This window comes from Empidonax traillii, unplaced genomic scaffold, assembly GCF_003031625.1.
Source record: "Empidonax traillii isolate 1590-97213 ecotype Southwest subspecies unplaced genomic scaffold, ASM303162v1 scaffold1247:size388203, whole genome shotgun sequence".
In the NCBI taxonomy this organism is placed as follows: Eukaryota; Metazoa; Chordata; class Aves; order Passeriformes; family Tyrannidae; genus Empidonax; species Empidonax traillii.
Window position 1 is genome coordinate 190,907 of NW_020956440.1, and position 23,511 is coordinate 214,417.

At 44.6% G+C, this 23,511-nt stretch overlaps 1 protein-coding gene across 1 annotated transcript in view; it reads right to left on the bottom strand.

The window, feature by feature from the left end:
- The window catches only part of CNTN4 (contactin 4), a 235,360-nt gene that overhangs the window by 47,230 nt on the left and 164,619 nt on the right, over positions 1–23,511 (bottom strand). The window contains 6 exon segments of the mRNA XM_027906109.1: positions 36–186; positions 3,904–4,033; positions 5,880–6,016; positions 14,412–14,596; positions 15,429–15,531; positions 19,475–19,678. Of these exon segments, the coding sequence (XP_027761910.1) occupies positions 36–186; positions 3,904–4,033; positions 5,880–6,016; positions 14,412–14,596; positions 15,429–15,531; positions 19,475–19,678 (910 nt within the window).

Sequence of the window (23,511 nt, forward strand, 5' to 3'; positions counted from 1 at the left end):
AGTTAATGAAAGAAATGGTTACTTTAAGACATTACCTCTCATTTTCTCTTAGGATGTCTTTTCCTTTCTTCCAAGAATAAGTAGGTCTGGGGGAAGCTTTGGGCTTACACTCAATGATGACTTCACCACCCACTTTCACAAGAGTTAGCTTCTTCAAGAGTGTTTTGGAGAAGTCTGGCCCAATGGCTGAAAGAAAAGAAAACCAACACAAAGCACATCAGAATCCTCTCTGGAAAAAACAAATTCAGACTCTTTGGAACATTACAACATTCCAGGGCTGTTTCTCACTTGGAATTCCTAAATGATTGGACTTCATGAGCCACGTGCAAGTGGGGCAAACAGACACCTCAGAGCTTCAAGGCTTGGTTAAAAACGTATATTTAGCTAAAAATCTGGGAAACCAGTAACCCCACCAAGCACATTTTACTGAGGGGAGCACCCCTAAGAACCACACATGCATGGGGTGTATCAAGCATTTCCTTTGTTGTGTCCTGATCACCATTTTGTCAAGCAACAGTACACAGGAAAACTGTCACAAACACAGAACCCGTACCATTAATCAGAAATGTTAATATTTCCAGAAAAGTTGACAGTTTTATGCTTTCTATTCATAACTGTTGCACAAAAATGGGTTATTTTTTTCTTTTCATTCTATAAAGGTGGAACACCTTGACAATGGCCAGGTCCTGAACCAAGCAAAACAAGGCAAGGCTTGTTGGCACCAGGGCACAAGGTATTCTCAAATCAGCTCTTTCACTCCCTGCAGGGCACACTTTTGTTTGGTGAAATCCAAACAGATACCCATTGAACCAACCCCCAAAAACCCTGCAGACAATCTGCAGTCTGGCTGGGGGGCAGGACAGGGAGCAAGGAGATGCCTTGGCTTCTGATCCTGCCTCAAAGGCTTTCTGATGGTGTGTTTGATGGGACCTGATGACAGGCAGAGCTCTGAGGCTGCTGCCTCCAGACTGACTCAGGCACTGAAATCCCTAAAGGTGACCAGAAGGTTTTATTTATATCAAGCAGGACAATTAATTTTTTTTTCAATACAGAAAGCTCAAAAAGCAAACAGGTGAGATGGCTTAAGGGGTTTTATGAACAACTCTTGCCCTGCTCGCTACGTTTTGCTGTCAGGAGCTCGGTTTTGTGATGGATCAGTGGCAGCAATCCCTGCCCAGTCCCCTCTAGCTCTCCCCACCCTCTCTGACAGCTCCATGCCTGCAGCCTGCACCTCCTGCTCCATCCCTGGATGCCTCACAACATCATCCTTGACTTGCTCTTTTGCTGCAGCTTGTGAGATGAGAGTTTAGATCACTGTGCTTTGCACCCTCTCGGTGCTCTCCATGACAAGATCTAAAGTTCACCTGCAGCAGCTGGGAGACAAAACCCAGCAAATTCACTTTTCTCAGGGCATCTCATCTGCCTCAATCCTTTAGGATATCATTGCTGCTGCAAAGGAGCTGAATAAAGCCGAATCCTGGGCTGATAACGGGACGGGCTTTATGATCCAATAGTGCTCGTCATCCGATTTTATGAATCGGAGATCGCTCATCTCTGAGCTGTCTCGTCTTCCACATCAAATCACAGGCAGTTGGCTTCACTTTGGCACAGAGGTAGACAGGTGGGTTATTAAAGACTATGGAAGAGCCATCTGAAACCAGCACTGGGCTTGTGAAACACTTCAGAAATAAAGGACCACGTCCCACCAATGCACTCGGCACCAGATGGGTTATTATTTATATCGTGTATCACTGTTAATACATTATCACTTCTGGAACCAGTTTCTCAGATGATTCTTCCAAATTTATGAGCAAAACAGATGTTTGAATAATCCTGTTGTTTCCACCTCTGCAGTGAACAGTTTAGACTGGGTTTTCTGGTGAGTCATTTGCTATTTTTCTCTTGGTCCTGTGTGAGACAGAGGAGTTGCTCAATATGGGGTTTATTTTGTGACGTTCAAAACGTCGTCATTTGACATTTAGAAACTCTGGGCTCACTTCTCGACACTACCACAGCTTCCCTCTGCCACTTAAATGCATTTAATTTCTTCACATTTTGATTTCAAATTGAGGATTTTAATGATTTCTTTTTTTTCTACCGTAGGCCCACCTTGTTGATTTATTATTTTTAAACATTTAGCCTGAAAATTCTGAAAGACACTGACTGCACCTTGCTATATGCATTTCACAATGCCCAGCTCAACAGGCTTCTGCTTTTATTTAAGGGCTGCAGGCAATCTAATTGGCAACAATAAATGAGAAGAATCTCTCTGGGAAAAGCTCTGTCCGTAATTTTCCATTTCTCTTTTTTCACCTAATTTTTGCTCTAAGTCTCACTTGCTATTAGTGGCGTTTCATCGTCTCAAGTGCTTAACTTTAGGACCTTTTAAAATAACCATTTGAACGCTCAGATCTGTCTAAAAGCCTGAATTTCTCGGGGAGGGCTCGCGATGTCGCCCTCCTTTGAAAGCTCCAGAGAAAAGGCAAACATGCTGCTTTACCTTTAAAAAAACCACACATCCAGAGACGTTTATCTGCAGCACATCATCTGGGTGACACACAGAAGCAAGGCTGCATGACCCAAATGAGAAGCTGGCCCATTAAAAGTTCTCTGCCAGGTTTCTGAGCTCAAGGTCTTCAAGATCTTTGCTTTCCACGTGGACACGAGGTGCTGCTGGGGATCCCCACCAGCAAGGGCTAAACCTCTCCTGAGAGCATCTCCCTCCCAAACCTCATTTTTACCAGCTTTTAAACAGATGGGAAAGGCATCAGTGGGTTTGTTTCGATTTCTTTCATGCACTAACACGTCCAATAAATCTCAGCATTGTGATGTCTAATTTATTGAGCATTATCGTCCTTTTCTCCAACAGCAACACAGCCAATCCTTCAAATGAATTTTTTTTTCTACTCGGGCATCTATCACTGATGATAAAAAATGACCAATAATTGAAAATGCCACACTGGGGAAAAAAACCCGTGCTCTGTTCTTCAGGATAAAACAGGGACTGCTAATATTGAACATCTGGTTTGCAAACAACACTGTTTTGCCACCAGGAATTCTATTTAACCCTTTGAAACTCCATCTCGGTGCTGACACAGCATTTGTGAATGAGCTGCAGACTGGCAGGGCACCCAAACTGGCAGGGAGCTCTGGGATGGTTTCATCTCACCCCTGCTCCACCAGGAGCAGCTACAGCAGGTTGCCCAGGGCCATGATCAGTTGGATGTTGAGTATTTTCAAGCACAAAGATGCCACAATGTCTCTGGACAACCTGTCCTAGTGTTTAACCAACCTCACAGTGATTTTTCTTATGTTTAAGTGGCATTTCCTGTGTTTCAGATTGTGGCACTGGGCCTTGTCTTGGCACTGGGCACCCCTGAGAAGACCCTGCCCTGAAATCCCTTCTCCCTCCCAGCAGGAATTTCACTGCTTGGATTCACATGAGCTTCTCCTGATACCAACTGGCAGGAGCAGAGCAGGTGTGCACAAAAGAGGTGGGGTAGAAGCTCTTTTCTTGGAGAAGGTTTGGGATGGGAGCATTAAAATGGTGAGAGGTCTATTCAGACAGGAGGTTTGTTCACATCTCCTCAGCAGGGTCACCTCTGCAGCCCCCTCTGAACACCAGTGCTTTGGTTTGTCCATAAACATTTCTAACCAGCAAGAGACTGAATGCACTTGCCAGCTCTCCATGCCCTGTCACCTGGAGGAATATGAGAGTATGGGATGATGTAAGAAAAATCTGTTCCCTATCTACCCTCTTCCTCAAGTTTTCATCTCATGCCTTCCTCAAACAACTCGCCAAAGATCCCCAGCAGCACTTCTGCTTCAGACGCTGAAACTGGGCAAAACCTGCTCGGGCAAAGATCTTCCTGGTTTTGGAAGGGCTCAGGAAAGCAAACTTACCTACGACACTCAGCTCTGCGCTGGCAAAAATGCTGCCATGCCTGTTCTCTGCCACGCACTGATACATCCCAGCATCCGCCAGACTGACGTTGGTGATGGTGAGGGAGCCCTGCTCCAGCTGAACCCTGCCCTGGGGGGAACAGGACAGATTAAACAGCAAATTAAACAGTAAACAAGGAGATCCTTACTTGGAACACAAAGCCAGAGGTTGCTGTGCTACATTTTATACCAAGGTGGGCAAAAAAAAAATAGCAGTAATAGGGAGAATTTGCATGTTCCAATCTATCTGTCTGCCAGCCAAATTTATGTCAGGTTAGAGACTAAATGGTAAAACCAATATAGTAGTTGGTAAATGCAATTTAAATTGGAGGACTTTCCCTTGACCTCTCATTGATTTAATACCCAAACCATTTAGATTAATATCCCTTTCAAGTAGATAAGCTTGAAGCAAAAAATGCATTTTGTTCCACCGTGGCGAGTCAGAGCCAGACCCAGTTCTCAAAAACATTTGAAACAATGGTATTTTCACAGAAGAACAGAATCACTGAGGTTGGAAATGACCTCTAAGATCTGAGCCCAACCTTTGACCAAACACCACCTTGTCCCCCCGCCCAGTGCAATGAGTGCCATGCCCAGTCATTCCTTGGACACCTCCAGGGATGGGAATTCCACCACCTCGCTGGGCAGCCCCTGCCAGTGCCTGACCACCCTTTCCATGGAGAAATTCCTCCTGATGTCCAGCCTGAGCCTCCCCTGGCACAGCCTGAGGCCGTTTGGAGCATATATAGCAATAAAGGCTGGTAGGACTGGTTGCCATCTGAGCCAGCACAGAGAGAAACACTTAAAATCCTCTGAAATTTACTGAAAACAAGAGAGATGTTAATAATGTAATGATCCTTTAGTTCATAGCAGCCACATGATTCAAGCACAAGAGCATCTGCCAGTGACCAGCATGGAGCAAGGAAAATTAGTGTGTGGCAAAAAAGACCAGGCTACCATTTATCAGCCTAAGGATATGGAGCTCGTGTTATCCATTCTAATAAGTACAGCAAAGTGTTCCCTCCCTCCCTGGGAGTTCTGACATTTAAAAAAAAAAAAAAATTAAAATAAAGAGCTATTGGTTTTCTGTGTGGCTGCAGGGCAGAAATGTAATGTTTGTGCAATCTGTATTGGGGGTTTGATCAAATCTGGGCTGCCATGTTCTTTCATAGTAAGTGCAGGCAAAAAAAAAAGTGTGAAGTGCTGTGAAAGCAAAGCTGTGGTGACTTGGTTTAGTTTGTGGTTATAACGGGGGATCGTGGACTGAGAGATGACCCCCTGTGAGAGGTTGGGCAGGGGATGCATCTCCACAGCTCCTGGTCACCTGCACAGGGACACAGCTCAGCAGGAGGGGTGGGAACACCACTGAAAACCAGCAGCAACACCAAGGTTTCATTATCGCTTGAAGTTCACCTGAACATCATACATTAAAAAAAACTAACCTGGGATGATGGTTTTGTGCAAGAGGGCCCACAGTCCCACTCAGCCATCCCCTTCTTCTTCACGAGGGTCTCTCCACCCTTAGGTTTGTACCTTGGATCCTTCATTTTGGGGAGGACCTCTGCTGCTGTGTGTCCCACTCAGCACTGACAGCAGCTCTCCTGAAGCTGCTCAGAGGTGCCCACCGGGGTGGGGATTTACTGTGAGGGTGGGGATGCCCTGGCACAGGATGCCAGGATGTGTTCCAGGCCAGGTTGGACGGGGCTTGGAGCACCCTGGGCTAGTGGAAGGTGTCCTTACCCGTGGCAGGGGTGGAAGTGGATGATCTCGAGGGTCCCTTCCAACCCAACCCAACCCACCCTGTGCTTGTGGAGCACCCCCATCCTCTCCGTTCCAAAACGAATGAGCACCCAGAGATCGGAGAGCGGGCAGAGCACCCAGCAACCAGCCAAGCTGTGACTGTGTGAGCCCCAGGGAGGGGCTCTGGTGGTGCCTACCTGGGCTAGCAGAGGCTCCCCATCCTTCAGCCAGCGGTAGGAGGGTTTGGGTCTCCCGCTGGCCCGGCACTCCCAGGACACGCGGTCCTCGATGGCTGCGTGGACATCGCTCATCTTCTGCACCCAGCTGGGCTGAGCTGCAAAGCAGAAGCACTGGGTGAAGCCTTTGTGTTTGGAACCAGCAGGTGACGTCTCTTTTTTCCATCTGCACGTTTAAATGATGGGTTTAATGATGGGATTAAGAATTGCTAAAGAGTATTTTTCTTTCCCCGAGTCTAACCCTGCTTTCTGAAGGCGGCAAGATCAGAACCTGCCTTTATTTTAGTTTTGGTAAAAGCTCTTAATGAAAAAAAAAAGCTTCAGAAATCCTGATCATTATACAAAAGCAAAGCAACAGTTCATCATCTACTGCCTCAGTGGAATAAATGACATTTGTACGCCCCTGGTCCTTCAAATAGGGACATTTTCCTCTTCAGGACCTATATGAATTAGTCTTCAAAGGTCTAAAATTTAGCATCCAACTTCAAAACTTGTAATTTAGAACCATCTCTGCACTGAAATTAAGGTTATTCCAGTAACTCAGGCCTATGTGGGTATAGGCACTAAGTCAGGTCCAAGCTCTGAGTCCTGTCTTAGATCAGGGGCATACCCACATGGAACATCTTCCACGGGTATGAGAAATCTCTGGACCCAAACACTGAATTAATGACATTGAACGAACCCAGAAAGTCCCAAAGCAGGTATTGGAGGCACATTTTGATAGAATGTGGAGAAAGCTGACACTTGCAGCTTTCTGACACTTATGACATTACATTTTTAACTGATTTTTACATATTTTTGTCACTTTGTTGGCTTTTTTTTTTTAATGGAGTCTAAGTTTAGCCAGACAACTCATGTAAATCAAATTCCACTAGAATTGCCACACGTTTTTGAAGACCATAAAACAAAACCTCAGAGTTTCTTATGTTACCTTCATAACCCCCATCTGTCTAGACAGAACTTCAATAGTTTTCACAAAGTACCATTAAAAGATGGAGTTCAGGTTTCTTTAATGGCCACTTGTCCTGCTTGGACACAAGAAAACCTGACTTAGCAGGAAGGTATTACCAGCAGAGGTCCCCAAGAACCTGATTAATACTTTTCCCCGTGTAATCAGAGAAAAGAAAAAAATTAAGATTATTAAGAAATTCACATTCAGAGAGCTGAGTGTCTTTGAGAACTGTGCTGAGGCTGGGACAGACGTGTTTAATCCAACACCTACCACCCAGCACACTTCTCATGGTGCCTGCAAAGCCCCCAAAAAGCTGGGGGGGTGGGGGTGGGGGGTTGCCCAACATCTGAACTCCAAGGGACGGGCAAGGCACGAGTAAAAGAGGTGCTCGAAAGGAGAGGCGAGCACTGTTTATTTCCCTGACTGCCCCTCCTGCCCCTGTAATATTTTAAGCTTGTTTATTGTCTGTACCTAAAGAGGTATGAAAGGGGAAGCCTTTAAATGTAGGAAGATGAAAGGCAATTCTGTCATGTGGATAAAGAACTTGAACAATTCCATCGAGCCGAGACGCGCCGAGCGACTGCGGCGGGTTCAGTGGCTCAAGGACATTTGCAAATTACTCCTGAATTTACATATTTACTATTCTAACAGCATCTAACTCATATTTTTGAAGAGAATCTTATGATACTGTAAGAGGAGCTTTATAAAACCTACACAGATCCATTTGCCTTCTTTTTATTATTTTTTTTTTTTTTTTTGCAGTGCTGCTTTAGGGATTACCCATATGAAAACACAAGAACTCAGACAAAACAACTGGAATTAACCTGTAAATCAAGAAAACTCATGGAAGGCAAGGTGTGTTCTATACTGTAAGTGTAAAAGGAAAGGTGAGGAAAGAAAATTCAGAATTTATCCTCATTTCAGGCAGACTCCCCAGATAAGTGAAACTGTCACCCAAGGCAGCAAAGGGCATTTCTGGGGGGACTTTGCAGGTTTCTCATCCAACCTCCTGCCCTGGCAGTGCTGAGATTGAAACGTGAAGTGCTGGAAGCTGCCACCCCCAAAATTCGCGTCACCCCTTGGTGCAGCACCCACGAGCCACAACCTCACATCCCACGCCACCCTTCACCCCCTCCTGTTATTTCAACCGAACAAATTTTCAATCCCAAAGCCACTTCTGATGCAGACAACGAGTCTGCAGAGCAGGTGACAGATGAGCTCAGCGAAAGGCGTCGCAGTCCTTTGTTCCGCGGGAGCTTCGTTCTCGCTGCTCTTTGGGAGACTTTCCTAATTAGGTCAAGCTCTCCTTTCAAGAGTTCCTTGCAGAGAGGAGCAGCCACGCTCCTGACTTCATCCTGGGGAATACTCAGGGGTTGGTTCAGGTAGCAGAGATGTTTGAGCCACCAAGTGAGAGTGGCCACGAGATAATGGAATTTGACAGCTGGTCACCGGGGATCGTACCGGGACAGGGAAATGCGACACAAGATTTCAAGCATGATAATTAAAATAATTCAAATAAGGGTAGGAAACCAGCTCCACGCTACTGCAACACCTTCTGGTATAGCAACATCATGTGAGGCAATGACAAGGTTTCGTCTGTGACTGGTAGAAGAGGTCTAGGAAAAGTCCTTCGCATCATTTCAGTGACCAAAGATGAATTCTTTCGGGTCTGGAAATATATTTTGGTCCTGTTTGGAGTATTTAAGGTGTTAACCGGCCTTGAGAACATCCTGGAGGAAAAATCTGGAAGCTGATTAGGGATTCATCTGCACTGCAAGAAAAATTCATATGCTAAATCTATAAAGTGAAAGAAAAAGCTCAGAGAGAAGCACAGCTCTTACATAAGGGCAGCTTTGAAGGAAAATGTCCCTCTCCTAGGAGATGAGAGCAGGCTGGAATTAGTACTCAGGGGGACAGAAGAAAAATGATGGCAGCAGGTAGAAAAAAAAACATTTACCTTTGATCACCTTCCAGTCTTCACCAGTGCAAAGTGAGGCATTTTAAACCAAGTGATTATGAAAAAATGCCCAAGTATAATCTTACTTCTCTAAAACAACAAAAAAAAAATCCACTAGGAATCAGTCCTTCATTGTAATAAACTGAAAGGCAGAAGTAGGCACTGGAAACCTGGACCAGAAATCACGTCCTAAAAGACATCTGAAAATGAAACAAGGTGACCACTGATGATGCATCACCTCAGAAATGAGTAACAAACCCACAGAACTGTGGGAGCAACGTGAGAAAAAAAACCCCAGAAATAAACCTGCAGGACTCTGCAATCATCTGTGAGTTCAAAACAACCAAAAAGACTAAAGCAAATGAGGTGCTAATGCATACAGAGAATCCAATTCTCGGTCGGTGTATATTGATTTCAGTGTTCCTAAGCCAATTTCTAGCAGCTGATGACCTGGTGCAGGCTGTGTAATTCATCATTAATGGCACATGAAAGGCTGAATGACTTGTCCATTACTATATCTATTCTAAGGAGATTGAGGCTGAGCCCAGGATCAGAAAAGCCTAAAGACCAGAAAGCCAAGCACGAGAAGTAAGAAAAAGAGATGGGAAAAACAGAGGAGCAATTGAAAATAAAGAGTGCAGCCAGTTGTGTGAGGTTTGTGCAGATGATGCACTGCTCCAAGTGGGGATGCAGCTCCTCCACACAAAGCCCTCAGGCCTCTGATTTGTGATCCTTCCCAACGACCACAGCACCGTGAAACCAGACCTCCAACTATCGCTTTTGCTCTCTCTTCCCTTCATCCTGACCTCTGCTGCTAATCAAGGGTTATTTGACATCTGTACAACTTCAAAGCTGTGCAAATCCTCCGCCAAACCAACTTGCTTGGACCTTGCACCTAAAGGATGTCCAGCTGCCTGTGTGTCTTTGGAGAGGTCTCCAGATGCTGCCACTTGTGCAGGATGTCTCCTTTCTGCCTCTCACCACAGTGAAGCAGTCTGGGAGCTCTGCTTGGGACTAAAATATTGCACACCAGAAGAAATCTGAAGGAGCTGGCCGATAAAAAGAATTAAATTGTCCTTACCTCCTGTTCCATGAGCTGTTCTGCACCATTACATGACTTTCTCCCCAGTTATCCCCGGCCCCAAATGACTGTGGACAGTTCATTAAGACCAGCTCTCGGGGATTTAGTTATTTTTCATCCCTGATACTCCACACTGCAGCTACTCAGGGGTGTAAGGAAGGTGTAGGGTGCTCTGTGAGCCTTCACACTTCATTTCCCACACCTATTTGTATTTTTTGCTTCTCCCTGCTCGAGAGCTATTTTTCCAAGCCACAATGATAATAATTTGAGCAGTTTTTCTAAATCTCCTAGAAATTGGGATTCCTCTGTAAGCAGGTTTCCATCAGTCCCTTGGAAAAGGAAAAAGGGAGGAGAAGCACACCTGTTCTCTGTGCAGAGACTTTTTCTGGATGCAAGACTTCCCTTGGGCAGCAAATAATTCAAAACTGAAGAGTTATTCCCTCCTGCACTAACAGGAACCTCTGTAACAGGCAGCAACAGGGTTTCCTAGGGAGTGATGTAAATGATAATTAATTATAACACCTACTTGCCCTATTTACGTGAATTTCCCTGTATTTTTATCAGTCCAGAAACTCGTTTTATTTAAAGTGGCTTTGAATTTTCGGTAAATTATTTGTGATTTGGGACCTAAACTGAGCTGAGACATAAAACTGCCTGATTTTCACTTATGCAAATTGCCTTTTTAGACCTCTAACCATAATGAAGAGCATAATATGATTTACACTGGAGGTTGTTTTATAGAGTGGCATAAAGTAGCTCTCACACAAATAAAACAGGCTTGCTGATGAAAAGGGGACTTTTTTCACTGGAAAATTAAGGAGCTGCCTAAATTCCTGGTGGGACTTTGATTTGAGAAGTATTTAATGTGAAAAGCGGTCCAGCCAATTAAATGGCTTGTGCTGCATATCTTACAAAATGCTGCAAAGAACTGTAATTAGTGACAAATAAGTCTGTCTGTCCTAAACGTCCCCTCAAGCTGTTTCCTCTTCTCCTATCACTTGTTACCTGGGAGAAAAGATGGACCCCCAGAAGGGGCAATGAGACTCTCACCAGTTGTGGGAAAGGCTTTGAGCACAGGGATGAGCAGCCAAACCAACATCTTACCAGCTCAACCTGCCTGTTGCCTCTTGTCCTACACTTTGGACAATCTCTAGGACGCAACTGTTGGACGATCAGACTGAAACAGCATCAGAACGTCACATGAACGAAACAAGGTCAATAATAAATAAGCATCTCCTTGCTGCTGGTTTTATGAACGAGGAGGCAATTTCTTTTTAAATTAGCTGGTTAAGGTAATCTGTTTACTGTGCTGCTGCCAAGAGCCAAACAACTGTTGGCACTGCTTTCTGCTCGGGGTATAAATCAGAGCCTCGTGGAGGGTTATCAAATGTAAAATTTATGAGCAGCCCGATTAAAAATAGAACCAGGTCAATGGGAGTGCTTCCCAAATGCTGTGTGGATCAAAACACACGGAGAGAGCTGAGAGTTCAGTGGGAAAACAGGCACTGGGAGTGCAGGCTGTGGTTCAGCCGGTGCCGTGGCCGTGGTGACACCGGGTCACACCGGGCACCTCCCCTGCCTCAGCCACAGGGATTCACCTGCCACAGGGTCTGCACGGAACAAGCAAAGTCAGGAAGGCAGCAGGATGTGCAGTTCTGGCTGCTGAAAGATGGAAGAGAGGAGATTTTTGCAGTCTGGTTTGTTAATTCACAATCACAGACTATCCTGAGCTGGAAAGGACCCACGAGGATCGCCCAGTCCAGCTCCTGGCCTCGCACAGGACACCCCAAGAGTTTCACCACGTGCCTTGCTCAGGGATTAACTTGGTTAGGAATGGGAGAGAGGACAAGAGGCACAGCAAGGAAACAAGTGATGTGTTGTTGAGAGTCACATCAGTCAAGGAAACAGGGATAAGTGACTGTAATTGCATTAACATGAACATGTTGCCATCGTGCAGGTCTATCCATCAAGTGGGACATGCAGCACTTGGAACAAACGCTGCAGCAGAGCAATAAAACACAGCCTGGTGCAGGGGCCCAGAGCTCAGAAAATGGAGGAAGAACAGACCTCACATGTTTAATTAACCTTTTCTGCTGCAACAAGAATGTCAAACAACTTCAGTGTCGCTGATATGCTACCAGAGGAGAAAATAAACATTGATACAAGAATGAAACACAGCAAAAGTCAACCTCCCCTGACAACTTCCAGGAGCACGGGAAGAGCTGACAGTGCTGGGTTATCTACAGTGAGCAGGTAAATCTGAATTACTTTTTCTTCTATTTTTCCCGTTTTATGCAAGACAGAGAGGCTGATAAGTGGGTTTGAGGTGCTGTCAGAGCCAGATGGTGATCTTTGGGACACATGTCATGACAGAGCACATCACTGAGCGTAGGTGGCACTTGGGACTGCCCATATTGCATGGAATCATGGAATGGCTCGGGTTGGAAGGGACCTTAAAGCCCATCCAGTGCCACCCCTGCCCTGGGCAGGGACACCTTCCACCAGCCCAGGGTGCTCCAAGCTCCATCCAACCTGGCCTTGGACACTTCCAGGGATGGGGCAGCCACAGCTTCTCTGGGCACCCTGTGCCAGGGCCTGACTGTAAACAATTTCTTCCCGATATCCAACCTAAACCTGCTCTCTTTCAGCATCTCCAGAGCTTTCCCCACGCCAGGCACCAACCCTGACCTTCCAAAAGCAACCTGAAAGCTCTGCCAACGTTACAGCTGCATTTCAATAACGAAATTACATTTCCTAGATGTAAAAAGGAAAGCTTATTAAGTAAAACAATGTACATAAAAAGTTCACAGTAAGTTACTTTCCCCCAGAAAATTCTGCTGCCATGTGGAACTCCAGAGCCCAGAATGCAAGCTGTTTTTTTTTTTTTTTTCTTTAGGAGATCTGTTTTCAGTCTAAGAGGCTGCCAAGCCCAAGTTATGCTTGAAAGATAAGTACTTAACTGGTAAATCATCACCCTCAAGACAACAAGCATGGTATTTTTGGCAATTATTTATCTTTAAAACCAGTAACCAACGGAGACAACCGGCTGCCACCTCTCCACTGGGAACTCCTCTGCTCCCATGGAACAGATGCAGGGACATCTCACCATCCCAGAGGGAGGAGGACACTCCTCTTCCCCAAAATTCCTGAGCTTCTCAGCTGAAATGCCATCTTGAGGGTGAGAAGCAGCACGAGCCACAGTGGCAGCTTTTGTGTAGGATCCTCAGCCCTCCAGCAACAGGATCCAGGCTGGTAAATCCATTACAGTAATGAGATTATAACTTAATATATGTATGGTGGGAGTATTCCAAAGGCTCCTATGGTGGGAGTATTCCAAAGGCTCCTTTTACTGCTTCACGAGGCAGCTTTGGCCGTGGGTTGAGTAAAATTGTACAAGTGATGAGTCTTTTAATTTACTCTCCACATGGGAAAAATCAGGAGAAACACACAGCGTTTGATGAACAGGAAAAGGAATCTTTAAATCATTTAATTATAAAAATTAAGCCCAGCTCAAATCAACTCCAGATTCTCTCCTTAACGGGAGAGATTTCGCTTTGTTCTTGCACTTTCACTCCTTTTTAATGTTTTCTCATTTCATGTTTTACTCAATTTTAAAAGGAGAAATGTTCATTTGAAATGGAAGCCCCGGAAGTTCTGATTTCTAAATTAAATGTCTTTTAGAAATATTTCCAATTTGAAAACATCCCTATATATGCCCTTAAAAAAAAAAAAAAAAAATTTACATTACCCACCAAATTCAATTCAGCTTTGCCAGGAGGGTTAGTTCCCAAACTCTTTTTTTTAGTGTGGCAAAATTACTGTAAACCAAAAAAACATTGTTCTCATCTTTGGAGTTCAACCCAACCTTTCCTGCTGAGTGGAGCTGGACCATCAGGAGCATTTGGGAAGAAAACACTGAATTTCTGTCCTCAACACAGGGGCCCATGAAGCTGATATTTCCCATTTTTATCATGCTTGGCTCGGTCTGCAGTGAGAGAAGAGCAGGTGTACAAAGCCTTTGAATGGAGAAGGCTCTGGTGGCTCTGACAGGGTTAAATCCCAACTCTCCAGGCTGTGCCATCAGTGATCCCTCTTGAAAGGAGTCCTTAATTGGTTATAAGCAATTAACATCTATTCACACAAACTGGGGTAACCCACCCATAATGAATCCCAATCTGTAAGCACCAGGATGCTCCCATGGAATACCTGCCTTCCCCTCCCAGCCAGGAGAAGGCAAACGAGCCCTTTCCCAACTGTTTTCAGCCTGTTACCATGCCAATGTCCTCCCAGTGATATGTTTTCCTTCCAGCTGCTCCGACTCTCAATTAATAAGCATCATTTTTATTTATGGTTTTATTTCAAATCGCACCCTTATTGAGATGTGCCATTTGAAAAGGAAGTCATTTTAAAAATCCCCTCGCAGAATTCTGACCTCATCAAACATTTCCTGCACGTTGCACTGGGTGCAATGACCACCCCCCTGGAAGCAGGCAGCCTGCTTACCATAAAACATCAGCTGTCCTCGTGCCACGTTCTTCCCTCTCACGTTTTCAGCTACGCATTCGTAGGGCCCGGCGTCTTCTTGCTGAAAATTCGGGATTTCGAGGAGCCCGCTCGACCTGTGCCTCCTGGCTTTCCTGGGGATCTGCTTCCCATCTGCTCTCCTCCAGCTGATTGTGGGAACTGGGCTAAATGAGGAAAATAAAGCAAAATAAGGCTGGCAGGGAAAGCCACGGGGCTTTGTCCTGAGAAGCTCCCGCCAACTTCACTCTGTCTCATGTTTGGGGATGATGAGGAAATGGTCAGTGGGAAGACTCTGGCACAGGATCTGGGACAATTTTATTGTGGGTAGGTTATATATGAAATAATTATATATAAAAAAAAAATAAAATATATATATATATATAAAATAAATATACACACATCAACAAAGAGCCTTAAAACCAGGAGATTCTATATTATTAAAATGCTGACTTTGACACAGTTCTGCTGTGAAAATACAGCCATTTTAGGGTGGGCAGGCCCTGGCAAAGGTTGTCCAAAGCAGCTCTGGCTGTCCCATCCCTGGAAGTGTCCAAGGCCAGGTTGGACGGGGCTTGGAGCAACCTGGGCTGGTGGAAGGTGTCCCTGCCCATGGCAGGGGGTGGAATGAGATGATCCTTAAAATTCCTTCCAACCCAAACCATTCCATGATTCTGTGATAATTTTCCTAACAATCCAAACGTTTTGAAAGCGTTGCCCGTGTTTCCTCTTGAAAACAAAGATGTGTTTTAAGTTTTCCACGAGACCTCCACGCAGGAGAAGCCCAAACACAGATTAAGTCCCATCTCCCTCCCTTGAGAATTTTTATTTTTGGTGAGCCAAGCTCCTGCTCCCAAAGCCCTCTGTGTGATATGAAAACTGGCAGTAAGTAACTCCTGCTGAGGGAAGTGAATCGTTAGGAATTGCTGCAAAACTCCTCAACACAAACTACAGGAGTGAGAAGCTGGAGGAATAACGACAACAATGGATCAAACTTACTTCCCCAAGGCAAAGCACTCCAGTTTCACCGTTGTTCCTTTCGCAGATGGAACCGTTTCTGGGAACTGCACTTCTATTTTCGGCTCATACTCTCCCATCACCCCTGTGAACATAAAAGAGAGCTAAGGCCTGGTTGAAATTCCGCAGTAAATTCGCAAGTGTTCCCGTGCCAGCGCAGAGCTGTTCTATACATCATTACTTGCCCAATTAATCCATTCATTTTAAACATGGCCTGTTCCTAACAGCCGTGGAGTGGGGGCTCTTTTCCCATTTACTGCCAGAGGAGAATCTGAACCAGCTCTCCACGCCATCTGCCAAAGATTAAAATCTCTTTTCATGGCTCTGTTGCTTTTCGCTCTTGAATATTCAGGGTTTTTGCAGGTAACTTGTGAGATGAGGAAAGCAATAACAAGGGAGGTTCAGCACCTTCTAGAAAATGAAATGTGGAACAAACAGCCATTAGGAAAAGTTTTAGAAGCACTGGAGTTAATAGAGGTTTCTATTAACTCCAAGGATTTCGATGTGCAGAGATCATCTACTCTTCGGGCAATTTCTTTATTTTTACTGCCCCAGTAAATCACGGAGCATGGCAGCCTCTTTATGAAATTGTGTTTAAAAATTTGTGCACATAAAAAGGCCATTACACTCATGATAAATGGCTACACTTCTAGTCACTGTACTGCCTTAAAACCGGCACATATAATTTCCCCAATAGTGATTATCAGCTAATTGATGATTGCAGTTTAAATCTCAACAGCGTGGAGCTCCCTGGCCCTTGGCCAAGCGAGGAGCAGTGCTGGGTCAGAGCAGATGAATCCCACAAATGCAGGGTCCAGGCAGCACAAGGGATACAGAGATGGGATCAAAGGAGTCTGCAGATATCCAGGTGCATCAGGGCTGCTGACGGTGACCTTTGACAACCTCACTGCAAATTCCAACCACCTAAAAATCAGGATTTTTATCTGGAAAACTCACAGGGCTCCCTCTACAATGATAAACTACCTGCCTATATAAATATATATATATAGGGTATGATGTGAGTCTGGCTGTCCCTGCTCAACAGGAGCAAAACTGTGCACTTCAGACATCTCCATCCTGAACACAAGACCATTTCCACGCAGACAATCCTTATTTTTCCTGCTGCTCCCTGGGTGATTTAACATCTGACTCTAGCTGTACAGGTGGCAGGGATGGAGGAGGAAATAAAGGACTAAACCAGATGTGGGGTTTGGAGCTCGGAGAACGCTCTGGTGTCACAGCCCATCAGATGCTCGACGTGTTTGCATTTCAGAGGCTTTTGTATCTTCCAATTTCAAGGCTTAAAAACGTGCTTTTGGATGAAAGTCCCAGGAATTCAGAGGGAAGCTAATTTGTCTGAGGAGATGATATGCATTTCCTGACAACACCTGTGAAATGTTAGGGTTTAATTGGCCCATCCAGCTGCTGCTGATGGTAATTTTATTCCAGGACTATTTCAGTTCTTTCCTACTATTACTGTTGTAACTCTCATGTCAAAAATCCTAAGCACATTTTAAAGAGAAGCAGTGAAGCACTGCAGGAGGAGTGGCTCTCAACACCTGGCTGCTCCCAGCTTTGGGGTGGGATGGTCCAGAGGCTGCCAAAAGTGCTGCAGGAGGGATGGCACCCCAGGTATCCACTGCTCTTCCAGGAGAAAAAGGTGCACAGACAGGTTTTTATTAAATGGAGAAGGCAGTTTGCTCCCTTTCCTCCTCTCCCTCCAGTCCACATCCCTCAGTGAGCTGCCAGAAGGCTTGTCTGGCATCAAATTTAAATTCCCTCTCTTCTGAGCTACAGTAACTCTCCAATCCTAGTGGACACCTTATTTCAGGCTTTAGGATCGTTCTTGTTCTTTGGTGCCATGAACATTCAGCTATTTTGTATTTCCAAACATAAAACCAGCTCAGAGAGTCCTTTCTCCACAGAGTGAGGGACCAGCTGGTCATGTCAGGACTAACTCCAATCCATGCAGAACCCAAGCCAAAACCAAACTTTAACTCCTTGGGAACTCTAAAAAACATAAAATCTCTTACATTTTCCTTTTATGCACCAGCACTTACAGGATGTGAAAGGGAGAGCTGCTTGACATTCCTCTGTGGAACGTGGGTGCACATTCCAGGGCGGGTCCCAAACCATAAACGTGCAGTTTTTGGCAATGCTACATTTACAGGAGATTGTATTTAAATACTTTTCCACCTGCACTGCAAACATCCTCACTGCCACAAACACACAGAGCTACGTGGGAATATTTAAGGAGAGGGTGACAGCATGCATTTGTGAGATGGGAATTAAGAAGGATGGGGGAAAGCCATCCTTGTCCCAGCACACACTGCACTTTGTACACTGTATTTATCACCAGCAATAACCTCCGTCTGGAGGAGCAGAGCCCGAGCTCATGGTGACCGTGGCAGCTGTTCCTGCCTCCATCCCACAACCAGCTATGGTATTTATCTCTCCAAGGAGGAAAAGCTGTCTCAGGATAACTAATGGGATAAGAGGCACCCTTTGATTCCACAGCAGAGCGACAGGGAAGGGACCCCAGTTCTGCCAAGCAGAGCTGCAGCAAACCCCATCAGGAGATCTCTGGCTCTGGAGCCTCACAGAGGAAAATAGGGAAAAGAGGAGCACAAAAGGAGCAGGTGGGGAAGGAAAGCAATCTGCCCACAGGATCTGATTCCATCCCCTAGGGCTGCACCTTTTCCTCTTGCAGCTTCCAGCTCCACAGCCTGGCATTGTAATGCAGGCAGTGCTCTAAAAAACATGCAGAAAGGCTGGTCCAGGTAAAATAACCATGACAGGGATGGCAGCTCTTGGATGTAAAAAGCCTAAATGACTCACAGCTGAGGCCGGAAAAATTACTGCCATAAACTGAAGGAAGGTGAAAAGAAACCTCGAGGTTCCTGCAGGTGAGATTTCAGCCCCACACATCCCACCCTGCACCGTGAGCTGTGCTGGGGATGAGGGCTGTGCCTTGGACACTTCTAGGGCTGGGGCAGCCACAGCTTCTCTGGGATCCTGTGCCAGGGCCTCCCCACCCTCCCAGGGAAGGATTCCTTCCTAATCTAATCCTGTCCTGTATCAGTTTAAAGCCATTACTCCTTGTTCTATCTCTCCACACCCTTGAAAAAGTCCCTCTTCAGCACTTCCAGCCAAGTAGGGTTTGTGAAAATGTCCTATTATTTGAGTACTTCAAAATACTACTTCTTCAACACTTAATTTGTTAGTATGAAGCAAACATAAATATTCCTTTTTGGCTTTCCCCGCTCCCCACCCACAGGAATTGTGTCAACATGGGACAAGCAGGAGGCTGCAGAAATGAGCCCTGGTTTTACAAGCAAGGAATTTTGGTCAGATATCACTACGTGACAATGGATCTTCTTCTAGAAGAAGTTGCTAATGATGCATTTCTATTTCTGGAACAAATGTCCTATCTGTTATCCTTTAAACAGACACATTTTAATTAATTTTAATTGTGAATTAACATGCAAATTTATTTTTTCTTATCTTCACAAAAATGACGACGATACAAATCAATTGTCTGTATAAATTTAGAAATCCTCTTTTGCTTTCTTCTTGCTTTTTTGTATTATTCCACAGACTGCCAAAAATAGCCCTGATTCTGCTGGGAAATACAGCCTGAGCTCACAGTTACCGAAACAACAAAGTGCTTTTGTTCACTTTCAGGCTGCATAAAATGAGCAAAACTGGTATATCCAGACTCTAAAATCCATTTTGTTTCCTGTCCTTTGCCAACTCTCACCACGTATTTCTTTTACAATTATTGCCTGACACTGAGAGTTGCTCCCAGTGGTGGGAAGAGCAACCTTGGCCGCAGCATCCTTAAATCCCACAGCTGGCCATGACTTTGAACCCCAGCTAGAGCAGAGGTATGAAGGGGAAAAACCTCTCCCTCTACTCTGATATGAACATTTCAGGCCATTCCTGAACTTGTGGGTGACAGCCAGTCAAAAAAAAACCCCAGGACAGCCTCTCCAAGCCCAGGCCAGGATTCTCTGTCCCAGTCCTACCGTCGTTCCTGAGGATGAGGGGGGTGGGGGGACCCAGGACCCTGCTGTTGGTCACGCTGTTGGTCACCACACAGGTGTAGTTGCCCACGTCTGAGGCCTCCACCTTGGCGATGTAGAGGTTGCCCGTCTCCTGCGACACGAAGCGCCGGTTGTCCTGGTGCACGAAGGTGGGGTACTCGTTGAAGATCCAAGCGTAGGTGAGCTCTGGGAAGCACAAGGTTGATTGGGAAAAACTGGAGATATCACACCCCATGAAATGATCTTTATGCAGCTTGTGACACCTGTGAGCCTGCACACAGATCTCACGTTCTTGTCGCTCCACCAAGCTCTCCCACAGTGTGACGCACTGCACAAGGATCTCACCTTTCTGTCGTGAACATCCCAACCTGACTCCTGACAGAATAGGATGTATTTTACAAGAGTCTCACCTTTTTGCCATGAACATTTCAACCTGGCTCGTGACTCTTCTTTCGCTCCTCCTTGCTTATGTTTTTTTTCCCTTTACAGGCAGATCCAGGGAGCAGGATCTGCCAGGCCGTGTCATCACCCACTGTATGTTTTATTCCTCGGGAATCCCCGCATCAGCAAAAGAACTGAACACTAAATTAAGCAGCTGTAATCTTCTATGTGACTAATTAGACAGCGCCCTGTGTTTTATAAGGCAGCTCTGGAAGTTATTTGGGCAATAAAACAAGGAGCGAGAGAGACGTCGCAGCCGCTGCGGAGTTTGTGGGTGAGGTTAATGCAACATAACCCTGTTACATCTGCCAAAGTCACACTCACAAGGCTTGGGGGACTAAAGTGGGTACAAGATTGCAGCAGTTTTCTAAGGGAACACTAATTATACCAAAAATCATACTTTTATTTTAATACTCTAATTGACCTCCACTCTCATTAGGTACTTCGGGAAATGTATTCTGCCCTCATCTTCCACTGTTTACAGAGAGAAGAGGCTGAATGCAGATTGTTGGCTTTTATTTATTTATTTATTTATTTATTTATTTCCAACAACAGGATTCTGAAATGCCTGCTCAGACTTTTAGGAAGAGATGATAATTATGTTTATGAGCGAATATCTAATCATCATATTTACACATGTGCATCTCATTATAAGGAGCCTCATGCTGATGTCAAGAGGATACTCAGAGCAAACAAGGTACCACTTCTCAGCCAGCCTATTATTTGCTGCAAGTAGTTAAGTTTGGTTGTTGGTTGTTTTTTTTTTTTTTTTTTTTAATTTACTCTTGGTGATCAATTATCTTGCTCCTGCAGCAGCAGCCAGCAACAGGCAAATAAAAATCACTGCCCAGATGGGATGCACAGAGGGGTTGGAATTGGGGTGACTCTGCACACAGCAGGTTTGCACCAAAACTCTCCTGAGCTCTTCAATCCAACAACATTTTGCTTTGACCATGGAATGGTGAATTGACCACAGAAAAACACAGGATGGGATGGTCTTTCTGGATCAACCCCTGCCCCCCCATCCTCCCCAGGAGGTCACACAGTCCCGTTCGTAATTACACCCTAAACCAGCAAGGGTTTTGGCTCCTGCTTCCCTGTGTGAGTGGGTATTACTTTAATTGCTAAGAACCCTCTAATTTCCAGGTTAAATATTTCACTGCTGTTCTATAGGTCTGCTCTTCTGGGCTAATGATCCCTTTGGCTTGAAGAGTTCTTGCCTCTTTGCTGCTGAGAGGCGTCGAGAGCCCTTCTGCCATCCTTTTCAAGACAGCCTTTCCAACCCTACAATGGCTGGAGGAGCTTTTCCTCCCCTCTGCCTTAGTTACAAGTCTTGAATAATTGTGTCATTTGAGCTGAGTGTCAGCTTGGAAACCCCTGGTAAGCAGGGGCTGTGCAATGGTGGTGATCTGGGATCCCTCCAAACAGAGCAACCCAACACAGGGGGAACTAAAAGAGACCTATTTCTAGGGTGCCAAACATCAAAATCTGCCCAAAAGCCATCTTCAAACTCTTAATTTGCCTGCATAACACCGAGGAACACAGTAAAGACCCGAAGTTGCAGCTCTGCCTTCCTTTCATCACAAAAAAATCAGAAAGATATAACTGCCCAAAACACACAGAATTAGATTTTAGGAGCAGTCCTTTGCTATGTAATACTTAAAACAACTGGGTAATTCTCTCTCTCTCTCTCTTAAATAACATGGGACTAATGGAATATAGAGCACAGGGAATAGCACAGACAGGAGCACCTCTAAGTGCATCTGCTTGTGCAGCAACACGTAAATAAATAACTGTATCAAACTCCCTTTGATTTCCTTAGAGATCCCAGTGCAATATTTATGGCTTTTCAAACCTGACGGATTTCTTTTGATAAGGTTTCACTTCCTAATTGCTCTGGAAGTGATAGACAGCTCACATCCCATAGGCAATTTGTCACAACTGTGTAAACAGACACTTAAAATAAATACAGCCCGAGGTGGCGCGTGATGGAAACGTCTCCCAAAGTTACCACCACGGAAGTCTTTGAGCACAAAGAACGAGCAGCAACAGGCACTTTGTGCTTTTCTAATTACACATTAGACTCTTAATTCCTTCAGGAATTTATTACAAACCTCTCCTTTCTAATTTGGGGCCCTTTTCATGTAATTTTTGCCTATTTTACCACGCTTTCTGTTTCCCCTTTAAAGCACGTTCAAGCAGGTCTCTCTCACCCAGAATATGGCAGGAAAATTTCGGACCTATATTTGCCAATATTCGAGCTAATTTCCAGGCCACCAGCAGAGAAACCTGGAAAATGAGAGATGCAGAGATTTCTGGCAAAACCCACAGCCCCCTTGGGTCTGTTTTTCCTGATCACCTTCAGATCTCCTCACTTTTCTAAAGCATTCAATGATCAACTCAAGAATATTCTGCTCAAGACAAGAAACAAAACTAACAGCACTTCAGATTTCAAGCTTCCTCTAAATTATACCAAGATGCAAAAAAAAAGTTACTGAAGCTGCACAGAAATTATAATTATAATTAGACCTTATGGTTTGCCAAAACAATGTTCTCTGGTTGCCTGTCTTGGGGAATTCATGTATTTTGTCTTTGCCTTTAAGTGCAAGAAACTCTTCTTGATTTTTTTTTTTTTTTTAAAGTCTCTTCCATAAAGTCAGGGCTGCCACTTAAAAAGGTCTCTGGGGCTATTATGGGAAAAGCTATTAAAACATCAAGATTATGGTGACCATAAAGCTGAAGAGAAGAATGAAATTTTGGAATTAGTATTAGCCAAAAAAAAATGGGGATCATTTATCATTTTTAATAAGAGTAGTGTGGGTACAACACATTATTATTTTTTTATAGGCTTTACTGAAAGTTACAGAGATGAATCCAATCTTTTAATGATTCCCATAATTCCTGTGTTATCACCCACGATGTCACTCTCGAGTTGGACGGGCAGGAACTGCTTTTCTGTGGGAAACACAAGGTTTGCAGCATTGCCCGTCAATTGTGATGCACAAAAATTAGATTTCACCATGCAGGGCAAGAAAACAAAATCAAATGAAGGAAATTAAGAGATCCTCCCTTTAAACCGTCCCAAGAAACCCAAATTATGGCTGCAAGAGTACAAAATTCTGAGACATTCTGAAAGGCAAGGTGAGGCTCATCTCAGTTTGTAATAACAACACATGAAGTTTTTCCTGGAGAGAAAATTATTCCCTCAACTACTGCAGTGCAACTGGTGGTGGTGAGGAACTGGATTTAGCACTGTGATTTTATGTGTTTTAGCCAAGTTTCTTGGCTCTGTCTGTGTCACTGCCTGTCTGGGTAGTGCCAAACATATTAATATATTTATATAATAAACATATTTTATGGTATCCAAATACTATAATATTTTATATACACAAATCCTATTTTTTCCCAAATAAAACTGATTTTACTTTACATATCCAAACACTATAATGACATTTTGCTGTACAAACCCTCAACCATACCCACTGTTGTTGTAGAAACTTCATAAAAGTCTGATTTTTGGTGAATAATTTGCAGATTTCTCTGTGTTTTTTTTTTTTTGCTCTGATTTTCTTCCACTC